Genomic DNA, 20,660 nt, shown 5'->3' with positions numbered 1-20,660 from the left:
GTTTTTTTTACCATATAGTAAAATACAAACATCTGTCAAAAATTTATATCCCGAACAATTATCCAAAAAATCAAAAAACACAAATATTTTGTAATATATAATGTCTGACAAAAATGAAATCTAACAAATAGCTATAAAATTACTTATTGCATTATATTTAAAGTAAGTATAGACTTGTTAAGTTGCGGCTTTAGATTAAACATGTTGATTACTTATACAACTAAAACTGCTAGATAAAACAAAGTAATTTAGCTTTGAAAAATAATAAAAAATTTAGCTTGCTTAACTTCTTGAAAATTTTCTTTTTAAGTATAACAGGCATCACATGGTACAAAGAGAAATAAAATTGCTGATGCAATGTTTAGTAGTAGCATTGTTTTAATACAGTGATTTATTTAGTTAATAACAATAAAACTTTTACTTTCTAATACAGAACTAATCTACTTAACTGTTATGTTTTGTAAAGATGTCACATGTTTAAAGTACTTTTAAGTAAATTTAAGTACTTATGTATAATATTTAATAAATTAAAACATATTTTAACTATATTAATAAACTAAAGTAAGTAATAAAGTTTTGATTAGTTTTAGAAATACACTAAATTTAACTATCTGAAGGCTAATAGAAAAAGCTACTAAAGTTAATGTTTTTAGCTAAAGGCTTTTTCGTAAATTTTCAGAAGTTTAAAGTTTTAAAACAAACTAAATTCAATTTTATACCGTTTATTGTAGTAACAATGTTTAGTCCTTTTAATTCAAACAAGCAGTTAGGAAAGCCCTAACAAGAAGATAAATTTTGAAAACGGATAAGGATTGAGCCTAGATACTATTATAACGATGAAAGTTGTTTCGGTAAGTTTTTGGCCGATTAGCATGATAAGTTTGTCCTTTTATTTTTACCATAAATATATGATATCTGAAAATATAAAAGCAGTTATGAAACTCTTCTGGTTGATTTCATATTATTAATAACCATTTTTACGACGAAAACTTAACCGAAGTTTTAAGTTTAATACTACTTTACTTTTTAAATTATTTTGTAAAAACATTTTTTATACTAAGAAATTTTTAAAGAACTCAATTTAGCTTCAGGGTAAATTAAACTGTTATAAAAGTAATAGAATTGTTAAGATTTAAACTCCAACGTAGATGTTTTATATTTGTGTTTCTTTAAACTCTTATAAATTTTTTAAATATCACTAGTTTCTTAACTACTTGTTTCGATGTTTTTTCCGATAAAACAAACAACAAAAAGCAGTTATTTTTTGAACAAATCAATGTTTCACGAATGTATTGTTTTACAAAATTTATCAAAATGTTGTTTTCATTTGCAAATAAATATCATAGCAATGTTTATCAAGCGTACATTAGAAAAGTTTGTTAAGTTTTTGGCTTGTTTAATATGCATAAACTATCAAAATACTTGAATATATGAATTATGTGTTTACATAAATTCATGAAGTTTCTTAAAGTTTGCATCTTTAACTTATTTATTGTAATAAAAACAGTTTAATTCCTAACACAAAATTTTAAAACTTCTAAAGATTAATATTAAACCAAAATTATTTAAAATAAAAAAATGAATTCCAAAACTTAAAAAAGTATTAAAATTTTTTATTTAAATAATTAGTTTGCAACTGACTCTATAGTATAAGCATAAGGTAAAAAAATTTTAGTTACAATATCCGGTAAAATTTTTGCATTTAATAAACGAAACAACTAAAAGATTTTTATTAAGTTGATACACTTATTCATTAGAAAATTACAGTTGTGAAAATTTATAAACTTTTCTCTGTCAAGGTTAGCACACTCTCATATATTTCTGATTTCTAAGAATTAAGAGTAACATAAATAATAATTTAAGGTTGTTTGAAGCAAATAAAAGCTTAATTAACGTTGATAGAAATTCATTTAAAATATACAACTTAAAGTCGTTTGAAGCAAATAATACAACCTAAATGGAGGTATTGGGTAACCCTAAACTATAATAAAGAGTTAATTAAAATTAAAATGTAATCTTTAAGCATAAAAATCAATTTATTACTTTTATTTATTTACTTGGATTTAATTTAACAACCAGAAATATAATTAGCAGCATTAAAGTTTGCTACTTATTAGTATTTTGATAGCAAAGTAGCTTATTGTTAAATATATCGGCAAAAGTTAGTTTTCAGTTTTGGTATTCCATACGATTCAAGTCTAATTTTAAACTTTGAGTATGCCATTGAAATACCAAAAAATATCTACCTGAGTCTACAGTCGAAAGTTTTATTAAAACAGTTTTTTCTTTAATTAACTAAGCCTTATCTAAACCTGTTAGTTTAAAGGCAACCAATTTAAGTGTTTTTGATATATAAATCAGTAAACTTGTTTTTAAAGTCTTTTTTGTTCAATTACATTAACAAGCTAAGCAAAAATATAAATAGTACTTTAGTTTTGTTTCACAATTCAGTTTCGACAAGTAAACAGTTATTTTAATAAATAGCTGATTTTTAACTGCATGTCATTAATTTTAAGTCAGATTAATACATTAATTTTTTCTAAATCAAGTTAGTAACTTAATAGTACATTGTATATTAAACTTATATCAAGCATAAAAGGTTAGTAGTATCATTTAAAATTGTTATAAACTTTTGTTGAACAAAAACTATTTCTGCAAAAAAATGAGTTAAAGGTTTTTTTGAATAAATTTTCCGGTTGGTAAAATAAGAAATTTTACTTTTAAAAATAAGCACCAACAAGTTTAACCACAGAGTTCTTGTTTTTAATTAAGTAACAAAAAGAAAACAGTTATTATTTTCTTTAAATCTGAAACAGAGCGAATCTATAAGATAGTTATTAAAACAATTTGTTTTCAAATAGGTATTTATTCAAAGCATGAAGCTATATTATACTGCTTAATTTAGCTTTAATATCAAACTAATTAAAATAAAACATACGGTGGTGGAATCTTCATAATTAATTAAAAGTTTATTTAAAATTTTAAAATGTTTACTATCGAGGTTTTTTTCATTTCACCTGGGACTTAAGTATAACTGTTTTTACAATAAACAAGCACTCTTTAGGGATTTAAAATACTGTTATAGTTTTAGTTAATTCTTTTGTCATTAGTTTTGTTGAACTTAAATATTTTTTTATATATCTTTATATGAAATATTTTGTTCAAGGTAAGTATTTTTTGTTTGAAAAGATGTTTTGTTAAATAGTTTTTAACCAAATTGTAAACTGATTTTCTAAAAACTAAGCGTATGCATCAAATAAGTAGTAATTAAGTATAAACTTTTTTCAAAAAAAGATTAGTTCTTTTTTGATCTACATAAAGTTTTAATATGTTATTATGTTAAATATTTCAAATTTTAAAAGAAGTCTAAAAACTAAAGTATTTTATAAAAGCACTTTCTAAATTTTTTGTAAAAAACAAACATGAAATTCTTGCACAGCTTTACAAAATTAAGGTGTTTAATTATATTAAAAAAAAATTCTCTGTTATTACATAAATACAGGTTTTATTAAAAAATTAAAATTCTAAAGCTATTTACAATTCTGCAAAACGAAACTTGCAATAAGTACTCTCTTACAGTAAAACTAACGTTTTTACGTAAGTGAAATGGTATTTAACGAAAAACATGAAATGTTAAAAAATTGAATTTTTTTTTAAAGTTTGTAAAATAAAACAGCAGTTAAAGTACTCAAACTTGCTTATATACACAGAGAATTAAGTATGGGTGTTTGGAAATAAATTTTCAATACTTTATCACGGTCCATTATCTGGTCAAGATAATTTTAAAATGCCAACAAATTTGTAGATAATCGCTTCTGCAGCACATAATATGGCAATTTTCAGCTTAAAAAACTATTTGAAATGTAATATCTAGTATACATTTTAGTATTGAAAACGTCATAAAAACTATATCTATATAGTTTTCAAACTAGGATATGGCTAGTTTTTCTACAATAAAGAAAAATTAATTTTTTTAACTGACGATCAATTTTGAGTTGTTGACTATAAAGTCGTTATAATTTTAAAATATATATCTAAAATACTAAAGTAAGTTTTTGTTTAACTCAATTTTTTATTAGATAAAAATATATAAAATTTCAGAGCTAACAATTTTTAACTAATGACATAATAAAACGATTAAACACAGGAATAATTAGTAGGGAATGAATGATGATGAAAAGTTTGAAAAATTGTTTTGTACCTTTTTTATCAAACTAAGTTTTTACAGTTTATTTTCATTTGAAACGTTTTTATTTTTATCAGAGAAAATAAAAGTTCCCAACAATGTATAACTGAGTAAATTATTTAAAATGTTTATATAATATAATATAGAACAAAAAAAAACTTATATTTAAGCTTTGTTCATCCTTTAATTTTTTTAATATACATAGATAATAATTCTAGCAGGTTTTAAAAATAAAATATTCTTCTTACTTAAAAATTAAGTAGATTTTTTTGAAGGTCAAACTTATCAAATTAAAAAACTTTGAAGTTTTTCTTTTTATTTTGTTTTTTTTTTGTGGAAAAACTACTAAAAATAATTGAAGTGAAGAAAAATCTTATATTAACTTTTAAAGAATAAAAAAACCTAACATACAAGGTACTTTTCAGAAAAAGTTTTTTTACTTACTGGTTTTACAAATTAATCTAAATCGTGGCTTTTCTAACCACTTATTCGCTTGCAGACTTGAAACTAAATAATAAATTATAGTCTTATGTTTTTTTATGATTAATTCGTATATATGTAAATAGTTTTGAATCTTTTATAAACTTTATGTGATTATGCGAAAACCCAAAGTGTATATCAATTCCACGTTCTATTGTCAAAAAAGCCTCGTATGTTTTTAAAGTTCCAAATCAAACATAAATACATACTGTTTGTATAAATTACACTTTTATTGCGTTATAAGCGATATTAAAAAAAAAAACAGTTTTGAAAGTACAGAAAAACTCTAAGGAATTTTTAAACTTTTTGATTAATTTGAACTACAAATTTTAACAACAGGAAAAATTTCAAAAGTTTAAAATTCATCTAAACAATTCATTTTGATTTTGAAAAAGTCTTTTACAGATTTAAGAAATAAAACTCAAAAAACTTTTATATATGCTATTGCAAATTTGGCTAAAATGATGAAAAAAATCTGAAACAGAAAAAAAAACAAGTAAACATCATATGTGATAATTCGAATGGAAACTCGACTCAAGTAACAAAGAACATCCGAAAAAAAGGCGGACAAACACCCCCTAGTGACCGTTTTTCTGCACCTTCTCGTCGTTCTTGTACAAACCGGTCAGAACGCGCGCGCTCGGGTCGTTTCCGGCGTCCACCCACTTTGGCATCCACTGGTACGGGATGAGGTGGGACATGTTCGGGCTGTACATGGACTCGAACGTGTCCCGGTAGAAGTAGGCCTCCTTGGTCATCGGAGGGCGGAAGGGGAACTTTTTGGCGGCCGCGGACATCATCTCGTCCGTGACCTGTAGGGAAAAGTTTGGGAGTGAAGTTCCGCGCGTACTTTTTAAAATCAATAAAAAATAAAACAAGTTGGTTAAGCTGGTTAATTATGTTTTTTGTCAGTGCTTAAGCCAACATGAATGAAAAATCATAATTTTTAGTTTCTTAACTTTTAGTCTGATCAATAATTTATATCGAAAAGAGTTTGCTCCGTCACCTGTGGGAAGTTTAATGTAAAAAAATATATGTTTAAAGTTTAAAGTTGCGATAAAATCTCAAGATTGTGTTAAAAAAAAGTTTAAAGTTTTTAGTATGATAAATGGTTTACACAGAAAAGAAGTTTCAAGTCATATATTTTTTTACAAACAATATACAAAGACTTTTCAATCTAATTTTTAGCGTAGCTATTGCTGTAGACTATTTCTAGTAATGTACTCGAAACTGAAACTTTATATTGACTTACTCTTTCGTTGATGTATCCCTGAAGAATTTCAAACCAAGACTTCTTTTTAGAAGAAACACCGTCGGAGAAAGCCTCCTTGGGCCTCCACAAAATCTCGCTCGGAATCAAATCTCCTTCAAAAGCAGATCTCAGTAAATGTTTTTCCACCCCATCCTATAAAAAATAGTTACAGAAAAAATAGTTTAAACATATCAAAAACTTTTTCAAAAGTTTTTTTTTTATATGCACTTACTAGGACCAAAACAAAAAATAAGGTTAAGTTGTCTTTTTCTTTCAATTATAAGATACTATAATTTAAATAGTTTAACAACATTAAGTCCTTTCAATCTATTTAAAAAAAAACATTACTTTAGGTTGTCTCATCTTTGGCGGAAGGGACAAGTAGTAGGAGGTGAAGGCGTGGTCCAAGAAAGGTGCCCTGACCTCTAGTCCGTGGGCCGCAGTTGACCTGTCCGTCCTTAAAACATCAAACAAGTACAAGTCCCCCAAAAGGCGTCTGTAAAAAAACGTTTGAATAAATTGAACAAGTTTATTGTTCACATATAGAAAGGTTGACGTCGAAAATTTTCTTAAGCTGAACCACTTTGTCATTTTGCTTTAAAATAGTTCTGTATTCTTCTTAACGATTGTGAATACTTTTTATGCTAGTATTAGGATAAAACTAAGAAAAAGCTTCGTCTAAAATGCCATAAACTTTATCAGATGGTTTTCAAAATACATTATGTCTGTATATAAACAGTTAACTCTTTTTTAAACCTTAAGAAGCAGCTTTAAAAAACAACTCAAAAAATCCCTGTCCGCAAAAAAATTGAAACGCACTTGCTCTCTTTGTCGGCCTCTTGTGGCGACGGGGCCTTGTGGAAGTAGATGTAGCCCTGGGCCAGTTCGTCCGCCCCCTCCCCGGACATGATCACCACCGTTTCCGTGTGTGTGTTGATGTACTTGGCCAGCAGGTACATGGCTGTAAAGTTATTATTAATAAGATGGTAAGTTGTTGTGAAAACACTGCTGTTAAGGAGGCGCATTTCTTGTAGAAAATTATTATAGTAAGAAGGTGCAATATTGTTGGAAAAATATTGATAGTAACAGTTTATTGCTGTTGAAATAATAGGAAGATGAATTGATGTAAAGAAAAATATTGATAGTAACAGTTTATTGCTGTTTAAATAACAAGAAGGTAAATTTTTTAAATAAATTCCAAAAAGTTTGATAAACAAATGGATTGAATATATGTTTTATAGGTGTTTCGCAGCAAAAATGTATTTAGCTATATATCTATATATATACATATATATATATTTTGTAATCTTTATAAAATATAAACTGAGTGAAAAAATGGCATTTGTTGTATGGTTTATAAACTGTTGACTGTTTTTAACAGTTGTGTAATGCGTTTTTAAACCTAAATAATTTGATAAAATATTTTTTTGAAAATAAGCTATAAAGTAACAAGTTTCATTAGTAAAAAATGCATAAATTTATTTTGTTTTTTAACTAAAAAGTAATTAATTTTTGAAAAAACACTAAAACTTATTTAAATTTTCTTAAAGTTTAACAATTTATGCAAAGTTAAACAACACTTACTAAAGTATATTTTCAACCACGTACAAGCTACGTAGGCAAACGAAATTTATTGTAAATCATGAAACTCAGCATGAATAATTTAAATGAATTTATTTGTGTTTGACATCATAATAGTATTGACTAATAAAACACACGACTAGTAATAAGTTTTTAAGCTTATTGTTAAAGAAAATATGGCTAAAATTCAAAAGTTGGCAATTTTAATAAATTATAAGTTTGAAAAGGTTAATGTAAACTTTTAAACGTTTAAAGAAACATAATGTGCATAGGCTTCGTCTCAAACTTTTCAAAAGTTTATACAATGAGAAGCTCTAATTCTGCACAAAACAGCGAATGTTAATTTCAAAAGTACACTTAAATGCTTGTCTTCAGCTCAAAACTATTCTTTCAATTCTACTAACTAGTTTGATACTTGTGGTTACAACTGAATTTACAAAACAATAAGGTCGAACAGACCATATTTAAAACGCGTATTTCTATGAACTTTAGCTGAAGCAATATTCACGTGAAAAAAAACGCTGCAATTACATCAAAACGTTAAGGTCAAACAGGGCATTATTTATTTTAAACCTTAAGTTCAACACAGTTAAAATAAAATAAAGCTTGAAAGTTTTCACACTCACAAGTAGATGTTGTTGCTTCAAAGTATTAAAAACTTTGTATTCAACAGTGCGTAATTCATATTTTAAACTTCAGTTAAACTCATTTTGAACCTTAAAGCTTTCACTCACGAGCTGATTTTTATGGCAAAAATATCCTTAAATTCTAAGCTCAAAGAAAGCAATTTGCATTTGAAATACTTAAATTCATTTAAAAATAAAAAATCAACACTAACGAGTGGAAGCCCGGATGGTGGTCACATCGAAAGTCTCGCAAGCCCTGATCGTGTGCACGACCGCTTCGAATCCCTCCTCGGGGGTGAAGCTCACCTCGAAATGCTCGCTACCTATGTGCCGCGCCACCTGGTGGAAAATATACGTTGAGTAAAGTGTTTGTTTAAAAAATAATGTGTCGTTTTATGAGTTGGCAACTTGTAATGCTACAGTCGGTTCTTTGTAAGACGCAAATGCGTTAATATGAAATTACTAAAACTTGTCTGAAATATTGTTTTTCATGTCTTTAAAGTTTTCAATACATTTAAACTTAAAGCTTCATCAGATAACGTCTAGAAACGAACCTCATAATTAAAAAAAAACAGGCGTAAAACAGTGTCGTAAAAGTTAAAACGTTTTGCTTTAAGTTATTTTTTGTATTAATGTGCAAAAAATAAATAAAAAAAGTTACACACGCTGTGATTTATTTCTATCATACTTGTGTGCATTAGTCTCAAACTTCTAAAATTCAGTTAAAACTGTTATATCTAATTAGCTTTCGTACGTTTGAAGTAAATCTGCAGTGGTTATCATAAAAAAAAAAATATTACGTAAATGTTTTAAAATATTTAAAATACAAATAAAATACTTTTCTTGCTGCCAGCACATCGGGACTTTCCTCCAAACCAATAGAAAATGTCTGAACGGGCCACTCCACTCCCTTCTTCTTAAGCCCCCTAGCGGTTAAAGCTGCCACCAGTGAGGAATCCAATCCACCTGTATTTTAAATTGAAAATTCTAAAAAATGTTAAAACGCCATTAATAATAACTAGTTTAAATTGAATATTCTGAAGTGTGATTTATAAAAAATTGTTCTGGTTTCTACTTTTAATACATCTGCAAAGGATGATCGAAAAAAAATACTCATAAAATACAACTAAATTTATTCTTTATAGATTCTAATTTATGATTTTTTTATAGATTTAACTTTACTTTTTTGGGTCACAATTAATTTTTAGTCAGTTGTTCTAAGCAAAATTTTTATAAATTAAATCTACACCTGACAGATAAATAGTGTTCAAAAAAAATTATTCAAATAAGTCTATGATAAATTCGAATTAAAGTTTCTAACAAAATAAATTTGTACCTGACAGCAGACTGCCCACTCTTCTGCCGGACATGAGCCTCTTTTCAACTGCCTCGGTGAAAAGACTGTTGATGTTGCTCAGCACGACCGATCTTTCGTGTTCTGAAACAAAAACACAACCTCAAAACTCCTTTATATTTTTGATGTGTTTTAATTCTTAAGCAAATTTTGCACAAGTTTACTTCAAAGACTTTGCAAAAGTGTTTAAAGTTTTGTAAAAAAAAAATTTAAACGCCATAAAAATACTTGGTTAAGTTTAACAGTGTGGCCATAAATCATTATTTAAACAAATAATAACCTCCGTAAAGCTGAAGCTCTTTCTTGTTGAAGTGCGCGGGGTTTTCCACGAAATCGTGGAACTTGCTTTGGCTCACCAGCGCGGGTTTTTTCCCTTTTTCGAAACTGTAAACTGATACGTGTCCGGGCAGGTAGGCCTTGATGGAGCCAGTCAAGTCTTTACCGTCCCTCTTCAAAATGGGACTCAGGCCTAAAAAAATAAGTTTTTTTTTTGATTTTAGAATTTAGTTTAAGTACTGATGAGCTTGTTGAGCGAAACACTGTTTACTTAATAAAGTTTAAAAAAAGTTATGTCGTATAATCTTTATCAAAGTAAAGTAAAAGTACATTAAAAATTACTAGTATAACTTGTGTATACTGTGTTAGTAGTTTATAAAACATAAAATAGCTACCCAACTAAATTTAATTTAATTTAGGTTATTTTCACAAAGTTTGAAGCAAACCAATGCTAACTTGGAAAGCGAAAGTAATTAAAAAATGTCTTTAGCCTTAAAAAATATTTTTTCTGCAAAATTTTTTACTTTTTTCCTCATGACTTCAAGCTTTTTACAATCGATTTGCGACAATTTTTAAAAACAAACTTGCGCTTTCATAACTGTAAAAGGCTATTTAATGAAAAAAAAGTATTACAAACTTACACCTTTTGCTTTGGAGCATAAATACTTGAAATAAAAATCCTTCCTTCAAGGCTATTTCACGCTCACTACGGTTATCTCAATTAAATTTTAAAAACAAATTAAATAGCTATCAATGTGAAAACATTTCTGCGAACCTTTTGCTTCGGAGCAAATTCCCAGCTTCCCGTCCACTTCACTGCAGAACAAGGGCCTCACCCCGTAAGTGTCCCTGGCGATGGTGATCTGGTTCCTGAGCGTGTCCACAACGCACAAGCCAAACACACCGTCCAAATATTTCGGCATTTCCTGACAATGTGTTAGTTTTCTTGCGTTTTAGCTTGGAATGGATTTTTTTATAAGTGGAAATTTTCAATAAAATGCTTAACTGCGTTTCCTTTTTTTTATGAAAAACTTATCACTGGATTATAAAGAGTCAAACTATTATCATATATTAAAGTTGAAATACCGAAAATAATTGATTAGTATAAAATTTACCCGAACGTTACATTGTTGAACAACTATACAAATCATTATAAGCAAGCATAAATAACTATATTTTGATTATTTTTAAGGTAATCAAATTTTACCACTTGTTGTGAAAAAGTACAGTCATCTTTTGAATGTCGAAGTTTAAAACGACTAATACAAAATACTGTTTTTCAAAGTTTCAAGTACTTAATGTCTTAATGACTTAAAAATAACTTACTTCTGCTCCAAATTTGTTGTACAAATGAAGAATAATTTCACAGTCACAAGTAGTTTCAAATTTGAAGTCATGATCTTTCTTTAGCTGTTTATTTTTATTAAAACTATTATTTATTGAAACAATTTTTTTGAGAAAGTTAAAAGGTGTGTTGCTGTATTTTATATCTTACATAAAACTTAGTTTTAATTAATAAAATTACATATGTTGAATAAATGTCATTTTTAAACTTGTAATTCTTACTTTTTTATACGTCTAACATGAAAAGAAGCTGTAAAACGTTTTAGATATAGCATAATTGAGCCTTAAAATTGTGTAACTTTGTATGTAAAATATTTAAGTTTAAAATGCTTGTTTTCATAATAATGTTTTTACGACTGTAAAACTTAATTAGTTGGAAGTGTTACTGAAAAGTTTCAAGTAAAACAAAATAATATAATGAGTCAAATATGCAAACTTAAAGTATTTTAATCCAATTTTATTGAAACATAAAACAGTTTCAAATGTTATAAAATTGTAAAAAAACAGGACATATATAAAGAAATCAGCTGTAATAATTTTTTTAGTAAGTAGAAAAACAGTTCATTTTATTTAAACATACTTTTTCGTAGTTGTAGATCTCTGAGTTGGCAAGGAGAAACAGATGAGGGTATTGTGATAATCTCATTGGCTGTAAAAAATACAATAAATAGAATGGCTAGAATTTAGATATAAATTTAAATCAATTGATAAAAATTAAAAATAAACAAAATTAATACTTAAAATTTTATTATGTTTAGTTGAATAAATGTTATTTTAAATTCCAATCAAATCAAAAACAACGAATTGTGAGACTTTTTTTTTTCTACGCATTTATCTTATTTTTACTAACTTGAGAAAACCAATATGCTTAAAAAACTAGATGTAATTAAATCTGATTTAATTGCTAATAATATTTGTTGAAAGACATCCGAACGAAAAAAGTAACAATTAATAACTTTATATAACAACTTCGCACAAAAATTGAGCAGTGTGTTGTATGTTGTTGTTAGTTTGATAAAAAAAAACTTTAAATTAATTTTTTTAAAAAAATTGCATCCCGCTACGCCATTCGTTTTTACCCGGCTGGTTTAATGAATTTTATTAAAATCTCAATAAAATTAACTTTAAATTAAACCCTTTTATACTCAAAAAAAAAACCGTAAGAAAGCAATTAGCTTAACATTAAAACGAACAAGAGTGTATTCAAGAAATATTTGTCTTTAAATTCAACGAACCTGCATGCCCGTCATTTCCCCGTTGATTGTCAGCCGATGGAAGCCCAACAGCACCTCCGGCCTCCGATCGATATTCTGCAAGATGAACTGGTCAGGACCCCTGCACGAGATGGACATGGCGGACTTGTACAGCTCCACGTCGTGGCTGTCGTAACCGAAAAGCGCCCAGATTCCACACATTTTTGTTTGTTAATTTTTGTTAATTCTCTGCTGGAAAATTGTTGATGATAAATAGTTTTGAATCAGGTAATTGTTAAAGTTTGTTTTTAATACTAAACTATTAGTTAAAATAATTTTATACATAAAGTTGTGGTTACTATCGTTGGTTTTATAAATACACTACAAAAACAAAGAACTAATGTGTTGTTGTTATTTCTTTTAATTGATAATCTACTAAATTTTAACTTCTATAAAAAACTGAGCCTTGAAACTTAAGAAAAGTTAATGAGAATAGTCTGTTTAACAGCCCTGTTTGTATGCATAATTTGAATTGCAATGGAGCCAACAATAAATAAAAAGCAAAAGAAACATATATAATATGTTAAAAAGACTCTTTTTAGTTATTTATAAGTCTACGTAACTTTTTTTTTGCTGCAAGAAACAAAAAATCATGCCATGTTTAACCAAAAACGAAGCTCAGTATATAAAATTAATGTTATATTTCAAAGTTTTATGTTTTTAATTAAGTTAATCAATTTTTTTGCTTACTTGAAAACAAAATTATAGCAATAAACTTTTTATCTATATAATATAAGTACTAACTGTTTTCGAACTTTTTATACTTTATGACTTTGAGGAAAAAAAGTTTTTGAAATGTAAAAAAGTAAGAAAAAAAAAAAAACTACTTTAACCTGTCATAACTTCTAAAAATACGTTTTAATTTATAGATGAAGTTTATAAACTAACAAATAAAAACAATTTCATATTTTAAACTTCTTTCCGTATTATATTTTTATAAATTTAACAAAAGGTTAGCTCGGTTTATTTATTGTTACGTCACATGCTTTTCACATTTTAATCCGTTGTTTTAGCACTTCCAATGAAAACAACTTTATTTTGAAATTTCGCAACTTTATAATATCATGGTGATATTTCATATCAAAAACTTGCCAGGCCTCTATTTCTTTCCACAAACCACTAATGCCTTTTTAAACAACTATATTAAATTTTCAAGTCGATATGAAATTACAAAAAAAGTTTGCTCTATGATACACATTGAAAGTACTTTAGATAGATTTTAAACAGTTCATAACAAATCGAATTCTAGTTTTAAACGATACTTAATGAATATTTTAATTCTAATTTGTAAAATAAAAAGTGAGTCTATTTGTTTGCTTTTTATTTTTGTTTATTTTAAAGCTTACTTCAATGTTTATTTACAGCTAAATTTTATATCATCAAAACTTTATTAAACTTAAAGTCTCGCACTTCCGTTAACAATTTTTTTAACAATGCTCAACCTTTTTCAAAGTAGAAACAATGATTTAGATACTTGTAAAACTCTTGTAATGTTAATCTTATAACAAATGCTGCTTGAAAATTATAACACCTACACACATACTTACTGGAATCAACTTATCTTTGTTTAACAAAAAAAGTAATGGAACAAATAACTTTTCCTTCAAAACTTATTTGCTGTGATGGCTTCATTGTACAGAACAGACTGTTCAGCCTGGGCAAAGTCCTTTTGCTACTCCCCTTTTTAAACTAACAACAGAAGTAAAAGCCGGTTATAAATATTCGCCGAAGCTGATGCAATACATAATCATTTTGTCGATTCGTTGTGAATTTTTAGTTTTTTTTTTTTCAATTCTCTCGTACCAATTCTCTCGTTTGGAAATGTGCTTTGCCGGCTGTGCTATAAGTTGCCTTTATTTTTAAGGAAAAAAATTGAAAAGTTATAACCTTTTTTCAACCAATTATCACTGGCTTAAAGTTTTATAATTCACTAGCCCTTACTCATGTAATTTCATGTTGTTAGTTTATTTTATCGCAAAAAAAAACTATACTAAAAATTAATAACTTGTAAACTAACTAATATAAAAAATTTTAGTATTAGACACTATTTAATATAACGTTTAAAAGTAAGAAAGTATAATGAAAAATTGTTTATGACTATTGGTTTTGTGGCTTAATGGATAATAAATATTCAAAAACCATTGTGTATAAACCAGCATGTTATATAACTAACTTTCCATCACTGTTGATATTCTTTGAGCTGATAATAAAAACTTGTATATAAGTAGTTACTTTCAAGTATAGAGTACTACTACAAAAACATGAAAATTTAAGTACAACAATTTCTATTTTAGAAAGATAAATTTTTCATCAGTCAGCCACACACAGCATACTGTAAAGAGTATAGATATACTAAAATTATCTTTCCGTGTCACTAATTCGGCTCAAAACTAACATTTAAAGCTGCAATAGTAACAAAAGATGCAAATGCAAGTTGCTAAACACATTATAGAAAAAGGAACATTACAATGCGTAGCCAGGTCACGTATACGCTACATAGCATTAAAGCTGACATTTAAAAGTTTTATGTTTTCTCAGAGAAAATTTATGCTAAACTAAGTAAATTTTATGTAAGTTAATTTTAAATGATAAAATATTTTAAACATTTATGATATAAAAATAGAAAGGAAAACTGCATATTTTTTTGTTTCATACAAATTTGTGTATTAAAGTTCTATATATAATTGTCTAAAATTATTTTTATTAGTATCTTTACAATAGAAACATCAAGGATTTTTTTCAATTAAAGGGTTAATTAGCTGACCTGCTTTAATTAACTATTTCAACATTCAATTAACGTTAATAAATTTTAGCCATTTTTATCTTAAAAGCATATTGAATATCATACTAAAAAGTTAAATAAAAGAAACTTATTGTTTATTATCACTTAATTTTATTACCAAGGTTTTTTATTGACTTTAATACTTAATACTATACATATATAAAACCATTAACATTAAGCATATGAGTGTATTTTAATTAAATATAAAATATAAAAAGCTATTAGTACTTTTTCACAAAAACTTGAAGTGTTTAAAAGGATTTGTTCAACTAATACTTTGTGTTACTTTTTAATTAAAGGACTGCAAATTGCTACAAAAAAAAGTTTCACACAAATTATACATTTAGAAAAGTAGTACTTCACAAAATGTTTATTGAAAATCTTTAGAGCGAAACGCCCGCTGTAAGCAATTTTTTGTGCTGTTCGATTTATGACTGATCCTAACAAAAACACTTTTTTTTTAATCAAAAATATTTTTTATAAACTAATATTTAGTAATTAAAGCTAACATCAATTGTTCACAATAAAAAATAATGTAAAAATTTAAATAAACTAGTGTAGTTTAATAACTTTTCAGTATCTAACTGTGTGTTCCTTATGTACAATGATTTGTTTCTTTTGTAATTAGTTTTTACTAAAACAAATACCTATATAAGCAACCAACTGAGAGATCAAAAGCATTTAGTATACCAATAGTCAAAAACAACGTTTTTATATCAAGCAATTAAAATATTATTTAGAGAATGTTTATTACAGTTGTAACTATATTAACAGCAAGTTCAGAAAAGCAAAGAAACAAAAATTACTTGTTCTTATCTTTTTTTTCAATATAATTTAGTCTTAAATAATAACTAATCAACACCATATATTTCTCATTAAATAATAAACTTAACCAATGAGATATGTTTACATTAAAGATCTTAACTTTTTAGATTTTTTGACTTTCTAAACTTTTTATACCCACTTTGTACGTATACTAATTACCTATTTGCTTAGTAAAAGACTATTACTTACAGTTTTCGCTACGTTATAGACGGTAGGACTTTTTATGGGTAGTTTTAATTATTGGGTACTTTTAATTGCTGCAATTTTGTAATAAAAAGTACCCAATATTTTGATGATGTCATTAACTTTACTTTGGGTACTTTTGAAGCTTAAACTTTCTTAATAAAACAAAACTGCTGTCCAGGCCTATGACAAATTCACTTTGTTTATTTTTCTAAATATAAAAATAACTATATCTGAAATAAAACAATAGAAGGTAACCAAATATTTCTCTATCTTAACAAATCTATAGAAAAATAACTTTAAACCTTGATATTTTTTGTGTAATTTACAATTTTAAATTTAAGCACAAAATAAGCTATTGACTTATTAAATTTTTTTTTTATAGTTTATTGATGAATTTCAGTCATAGAAAAATTTGAACTAGTTGTACATTAGTTATGTACTTCTACAAAAGCTACCTTTTTTTAGTTTGAAATAAAGCTAACAGGGTGGCCATCAAACCTAGATGCTTATGGAAATCTTGGAATGTTGTATAAAATCCTAGAATAACTTGAAATTCTGATCACTTTTTTTTTAGAACAGTAATTAAGACTTGCATTTAAAAAAATATATTAAATTTAGAAAAATTTAATAAAATTTCAAAAAAACTTTAGGAGTCACCTTGGGTACAGGAAGGGTGTAGATCACTTTTATTACAAGTTGATGTCACTATATAAATTTTAATCTAAACTACAAGCAAGCTTTATACAAATTTTTTATACCAAAACAAACTTTTGATATGTAACATTAAAATAGGAGAGTACAGTAGGTTTTTAGTGTCATCTTTTTTACTTTTTTCTTTTAATTAATAAATATTGAAAGGAATACTTCCTTAAAATTTGAGCAGGGTTACAAACACATCTGGAATCCAGGAACTTGACAGTCTAAACAAAAACTGGAAAAACCTTGAACTTGAGAAATAAAAAAAAATGAAAAAATTTGGTAGTAAAAACAAAATCACCTAAAAATATGTAATTTTTAAACTACTTCTACATGTAAAATAATTAAATTTTGATAAAATATAATAACTTAAAGCCATCAATAAACTATAAAAGAAAAATTTAATATATAAATAGCTTAATTTGTGCTTGAATTTAAAATTGTAACTTACACAAAAAATATCAAGGCTTAAAATTTTTTTTCTATAATTTTGTTAACATAGGGAAATATTAAGTTACCTTCTATTGTTTTATTTCAGATATAGTAATTTTCGTATTTAGAAAAATAAACAAAGTGAATTTATCATAGGCCTGGAAAGCAGTTTTATTTTGTTAAGAAAGTTTAAGCTTCAAAAGTACCCAAAGTAAAGTTAATGACATCATCAAAATATTGGGTACTTTTTATTGCAAAATTGCTGCAATTAAAAGTACCCAATATTTAAAACTACCCATAAAAAGTCCTACCCCGTTATAGATATACTAATACAGTGTCATACATATACGTATAAGTACAGTAAATTTTATCATCTAACAGTCAATGTTAGCACCAGACATGTTAAAAAGCTCTGCTTTGTTTACTCAAGCGTGAAATTACTAACTTAAAACAAACCAAAAATAAAACACTTCATTGCTGAATTACCATAGTAACTTTTAGCATTTTAACATCTCTGGTTAGCACACTAATCTTATATATACACATGTTAGTTAATGTATACTTATTAAACTTTACGTAACTGCAGATATTTTAGTTAGCAAAGCACAGCACTTAAACTTGGCCTGAACAAACTTGTTAACTTTTTGTTTTTTTACCAGTGTTTGGACGTGTTATAATTTTCAATTAATTTGAATTTACAAGTGGACAACACCTTTTACATGCAGTTGAAATGAAACGGTCATGTTTTTTCTTTACGTAACTCTACATGTAAGGGAATAAAGTCCAAAAAAAAACAGCTACGGTAAAAACAATATTTGGATTGTTTAATATACAAACTTGTAGTAACTTAACAAAATATGCCCAATGAAAACAGATTTACTATCAAATTTATAGCATTTAAAAGGCTCTTTTTATGTTAGTCATGCAATCTTAATTCCATTAAAAAAAAATTATATCTTTTTTTTTTTAAACTAATTATTTTTTTTATGGAATTTTACTAAAGCTTGTAAGTTTAATGTTTTAAGTTTATTAAAAAACTTGTAATAACTTAAATATGTAAAAATGAAAAACTACTTTCTGTTTAAAAACTTCCTCAAAAGAGTAATCGAGTATATATAACAGCAGTTATATCTTGATCACTGTAAATGAATGAAGTTAACTTTTATACAACATTGTTCAATGCTTTAATTCAAAGTCTATATAAAAAACATCAGATTTGTTTAAAATTACTAAAGTAGTTTCTAAGTATTTTGTTAACGGACTTCTTGGTTTGTTGAAAACTCTTAACTATTAGCATATTTTCATGAATCTGAATTACACATTAAATTAACAAATGCTTAAACTTTTATGCTTCGAACTTTTAAAATTTTGAATTTTATAAAACAGTTATGAAAACATTGCAAAAGTATTATATGAAAACTTATTTTAAATTGTTTTTATAGCAAAAAATAGCAAATGTACCTAAATTTCAACAAAAAAGGTTTGCAAACTTTTCAAAAACTTGTGCACACTTTAATACTAATTATGTACTTGTTAAAAAACACTACTAACTTTATAATTTTAAGATGTCTCTTTTGGTGAAAAACATACAAAGATTATAACAATTTATCAAAAAAAAGCATTTATCAAAGTAAAAAATAAACCAAGTCTTTTCAAGTTTTTATCTTGTCAAGATGTTTTTGTGCACCCTGACTTGCGCAAGTGCACAACTCAGGAAAAACTCTTTGACAATTTAATTTTTTAATCTTTCCGACTTTAGTTTAAATGCATCGCTGAAATTACTGAGGACAGCAGCTTGGTTTCCATTCAAACATTTTCAAAAGCGCCTGCGACCGAAGATTGCTGCTGATCTGATCCTGCTCTTCGAAACTGGGTTTTGAAAGAAGCGAACCAGAACAGGTTTTTAAGAACAAATGGTTCGATCACAAAACCAAGTTGTAATAAAGTGCATGGAAATGCTCTTCTTAACATTGCGCGTGGTAAGTCATGTAATAAGCATGCGAAAACTACTTGCCGGTATAACTGTATGGAGAAATTCCTACTGTTGCTGTGGATAGGTACACTTAAGAGATGTGTAAGATTATTTTTTAAAAATTTAAAAGTTAAATATCTTTATGTATTTCGAGCATAAGTAAAACATACTTTTTACTGGTAAGGTCCATCTCATGACAAGGGCTTCTAAAATGAAGTATTAGTTATTAAAAATATTTTTTTAAACATAACCGAAAGGTTTTTTTTACACCAGGGCCTTAGACCAAGCTTTTTGATTTTTTTGTCGTTCAATAAACAACCCTAAAAATGTTTAAAGTTTTAAAAAAACATTAATGAAACATAAACAGCTTTTACTTAACTAGGCACATCTTTTGAAACTTATAAATATAAAGTAGATGAAAAAAGTGGTTTAAGAAAAACAAATTCCTATATAATCTGTGAGAAACTGTTTTTTTTTTAGTCTTTATTGTTTAAAAATAGTCAAATGCTAATATTCTGTTCTCTTTGTTACAAATGCTTTTAATATATTAGTTTTACCTATATAAACATTCCTAAGGTTCTAAATATTTAATAAAGTTTTCTATAACAAGGTCAGAACATTAAAAACAAGCATAAAAGAAAAGTTATGGTAAATTTTAATAAGCTTAACTATAAAAATACAAAATGCAAAAAGAGACTTGAAACATTTTCTAAGCTTGATTTTTTTCACTTAATTAGTAGGAAAATAATATCTGCTAAAGGTAATTTTTAACAAAGTGTTGTCGGTTAGTAATCATTAACAACTAAAATTTTATTTGATATTTTACACATTAGTAGCCTTGGTTGGTCTATTGTTGAAAACTTTCCTTTATTTTAGAACTACAGGAACTTCAATAAAAATGTTCGAACTTAAATTATTTTGTTAGCCTTTTTAGGTTAATGAATGAAACATTTGGTTCAAACTAAAGAAATAGTTCCTAACTGGTAATTTTGAAAAGTTTTAAGAGACTAGACTGAGTTCATACAAACTTGTGATAAATGTTATACTTGCAGCCTGCAGGAATGTTTATATGTATTTCAAACATGAAGTGGTAGCATGCAAACACCCATACGTAGTTTTTTTTTACGTAACCTGATGGGTTAACGCCCACACAAATGGAATGTTGTAAGTACAAGATCTAATTCGTTAGATAACTAACTTGTTATTATTTTAAGATTTAATTTAATAGATGCTCTTAACCAAATAAACAATTTTCTTAATGTTTTTGTACTACCTATAAGAGATTTGAACCCAATTATGTTATTAATTTTTTAATGCTCCTTTTTTTATTGTGTGCCTCACAGCTTTGGACACAAAACTTAAATAAAATGTTTAAACTTTTTTCTAAAACTTTCAAAGTGTCGTTTACTGAAAAT

General features: G+C 26.7%; 1 protein-coding gene across 1 annotated transcript; it reads right to left on the bottom strand.

Annotated features, from left to right (window-relative positions):
• Positions 1–5,168: 5,168 nt before the first annotated feature.
• LOC145844471 (asparagine synthetase [glutamine-hydrolyzing]-like) lies at positions 5,169–12,537 on the bottom strand. Its single transcript, XM_082951873.1, has 12 exons — positions 12,335–12,537; positions 11,680–11,748; positions 11,082–11,165; positions 10,531–10,681; positions 9,760–9,948; positions 9,462–9,563; positions 8,964–9,091; positions 8,338–8,464; positions 6,738–6,879; positions 6,267–6,414; positions 5,919–6,071; positions 5,169–5,478 (listed from the first exon to the last, which is right to left on the bottom strand). The coding sequence occupies exons 1-12, from the start codon at positions 12,512–12,514 to the stop codon at positions 5,245–5,247; spliced, it is 1,707 nt and encodes a 568-aa protein (XP_082807999.1). The 5' UTR covers positions 12,515–12,537; the 3' UTR covers positions 5,169–5,244.
• Positions 12,538–20,660: the final 8,123 nt, after the last annotated feature.

This window comes from Thalia democratica, chromosome 9 (genome assembly GCF_965202585.1).
Source record: "Thalia democratica chromosome 9, ktThaDemo2.hap1.1, whole genome shotgun sequence".
NCBI classification, from domain to species: Eukaryota; Metazoa; Chordata; class Thaliacea; order Salpida; family Salpidae; genus Thalia; species Thalia democratica.
Note: the sequence above shows the minus strand (reverse complement) of the source record. Positions and strands in the feature narration are given on the sequence as shown.

Bases quoted from the DNA above. Each gene is read 5' to 3' on its own strand.
- LOC145844471 (XM_082951873.1), bottom strand. From the start codon at position 12,514: ATGTGTGGAATCTGGGCGCTTTTCGGTTACGACAGCCACGACGTGGAG. The intron at 6,415-6,737 runs GTGCGTTTCAAT...GTTTTTTTACAG, and splicing joins GAGGCCGACAAAGAGAGCAA to ACGCCTTTTGGGGGACTTGT. The intron at 5,479-5,918 runs GTAAGTCAATAT...TTTTCCCTACAG, and splicing joins AGGGATACATCAACGAAAGA to GTCACGGACGAGATGATGTC.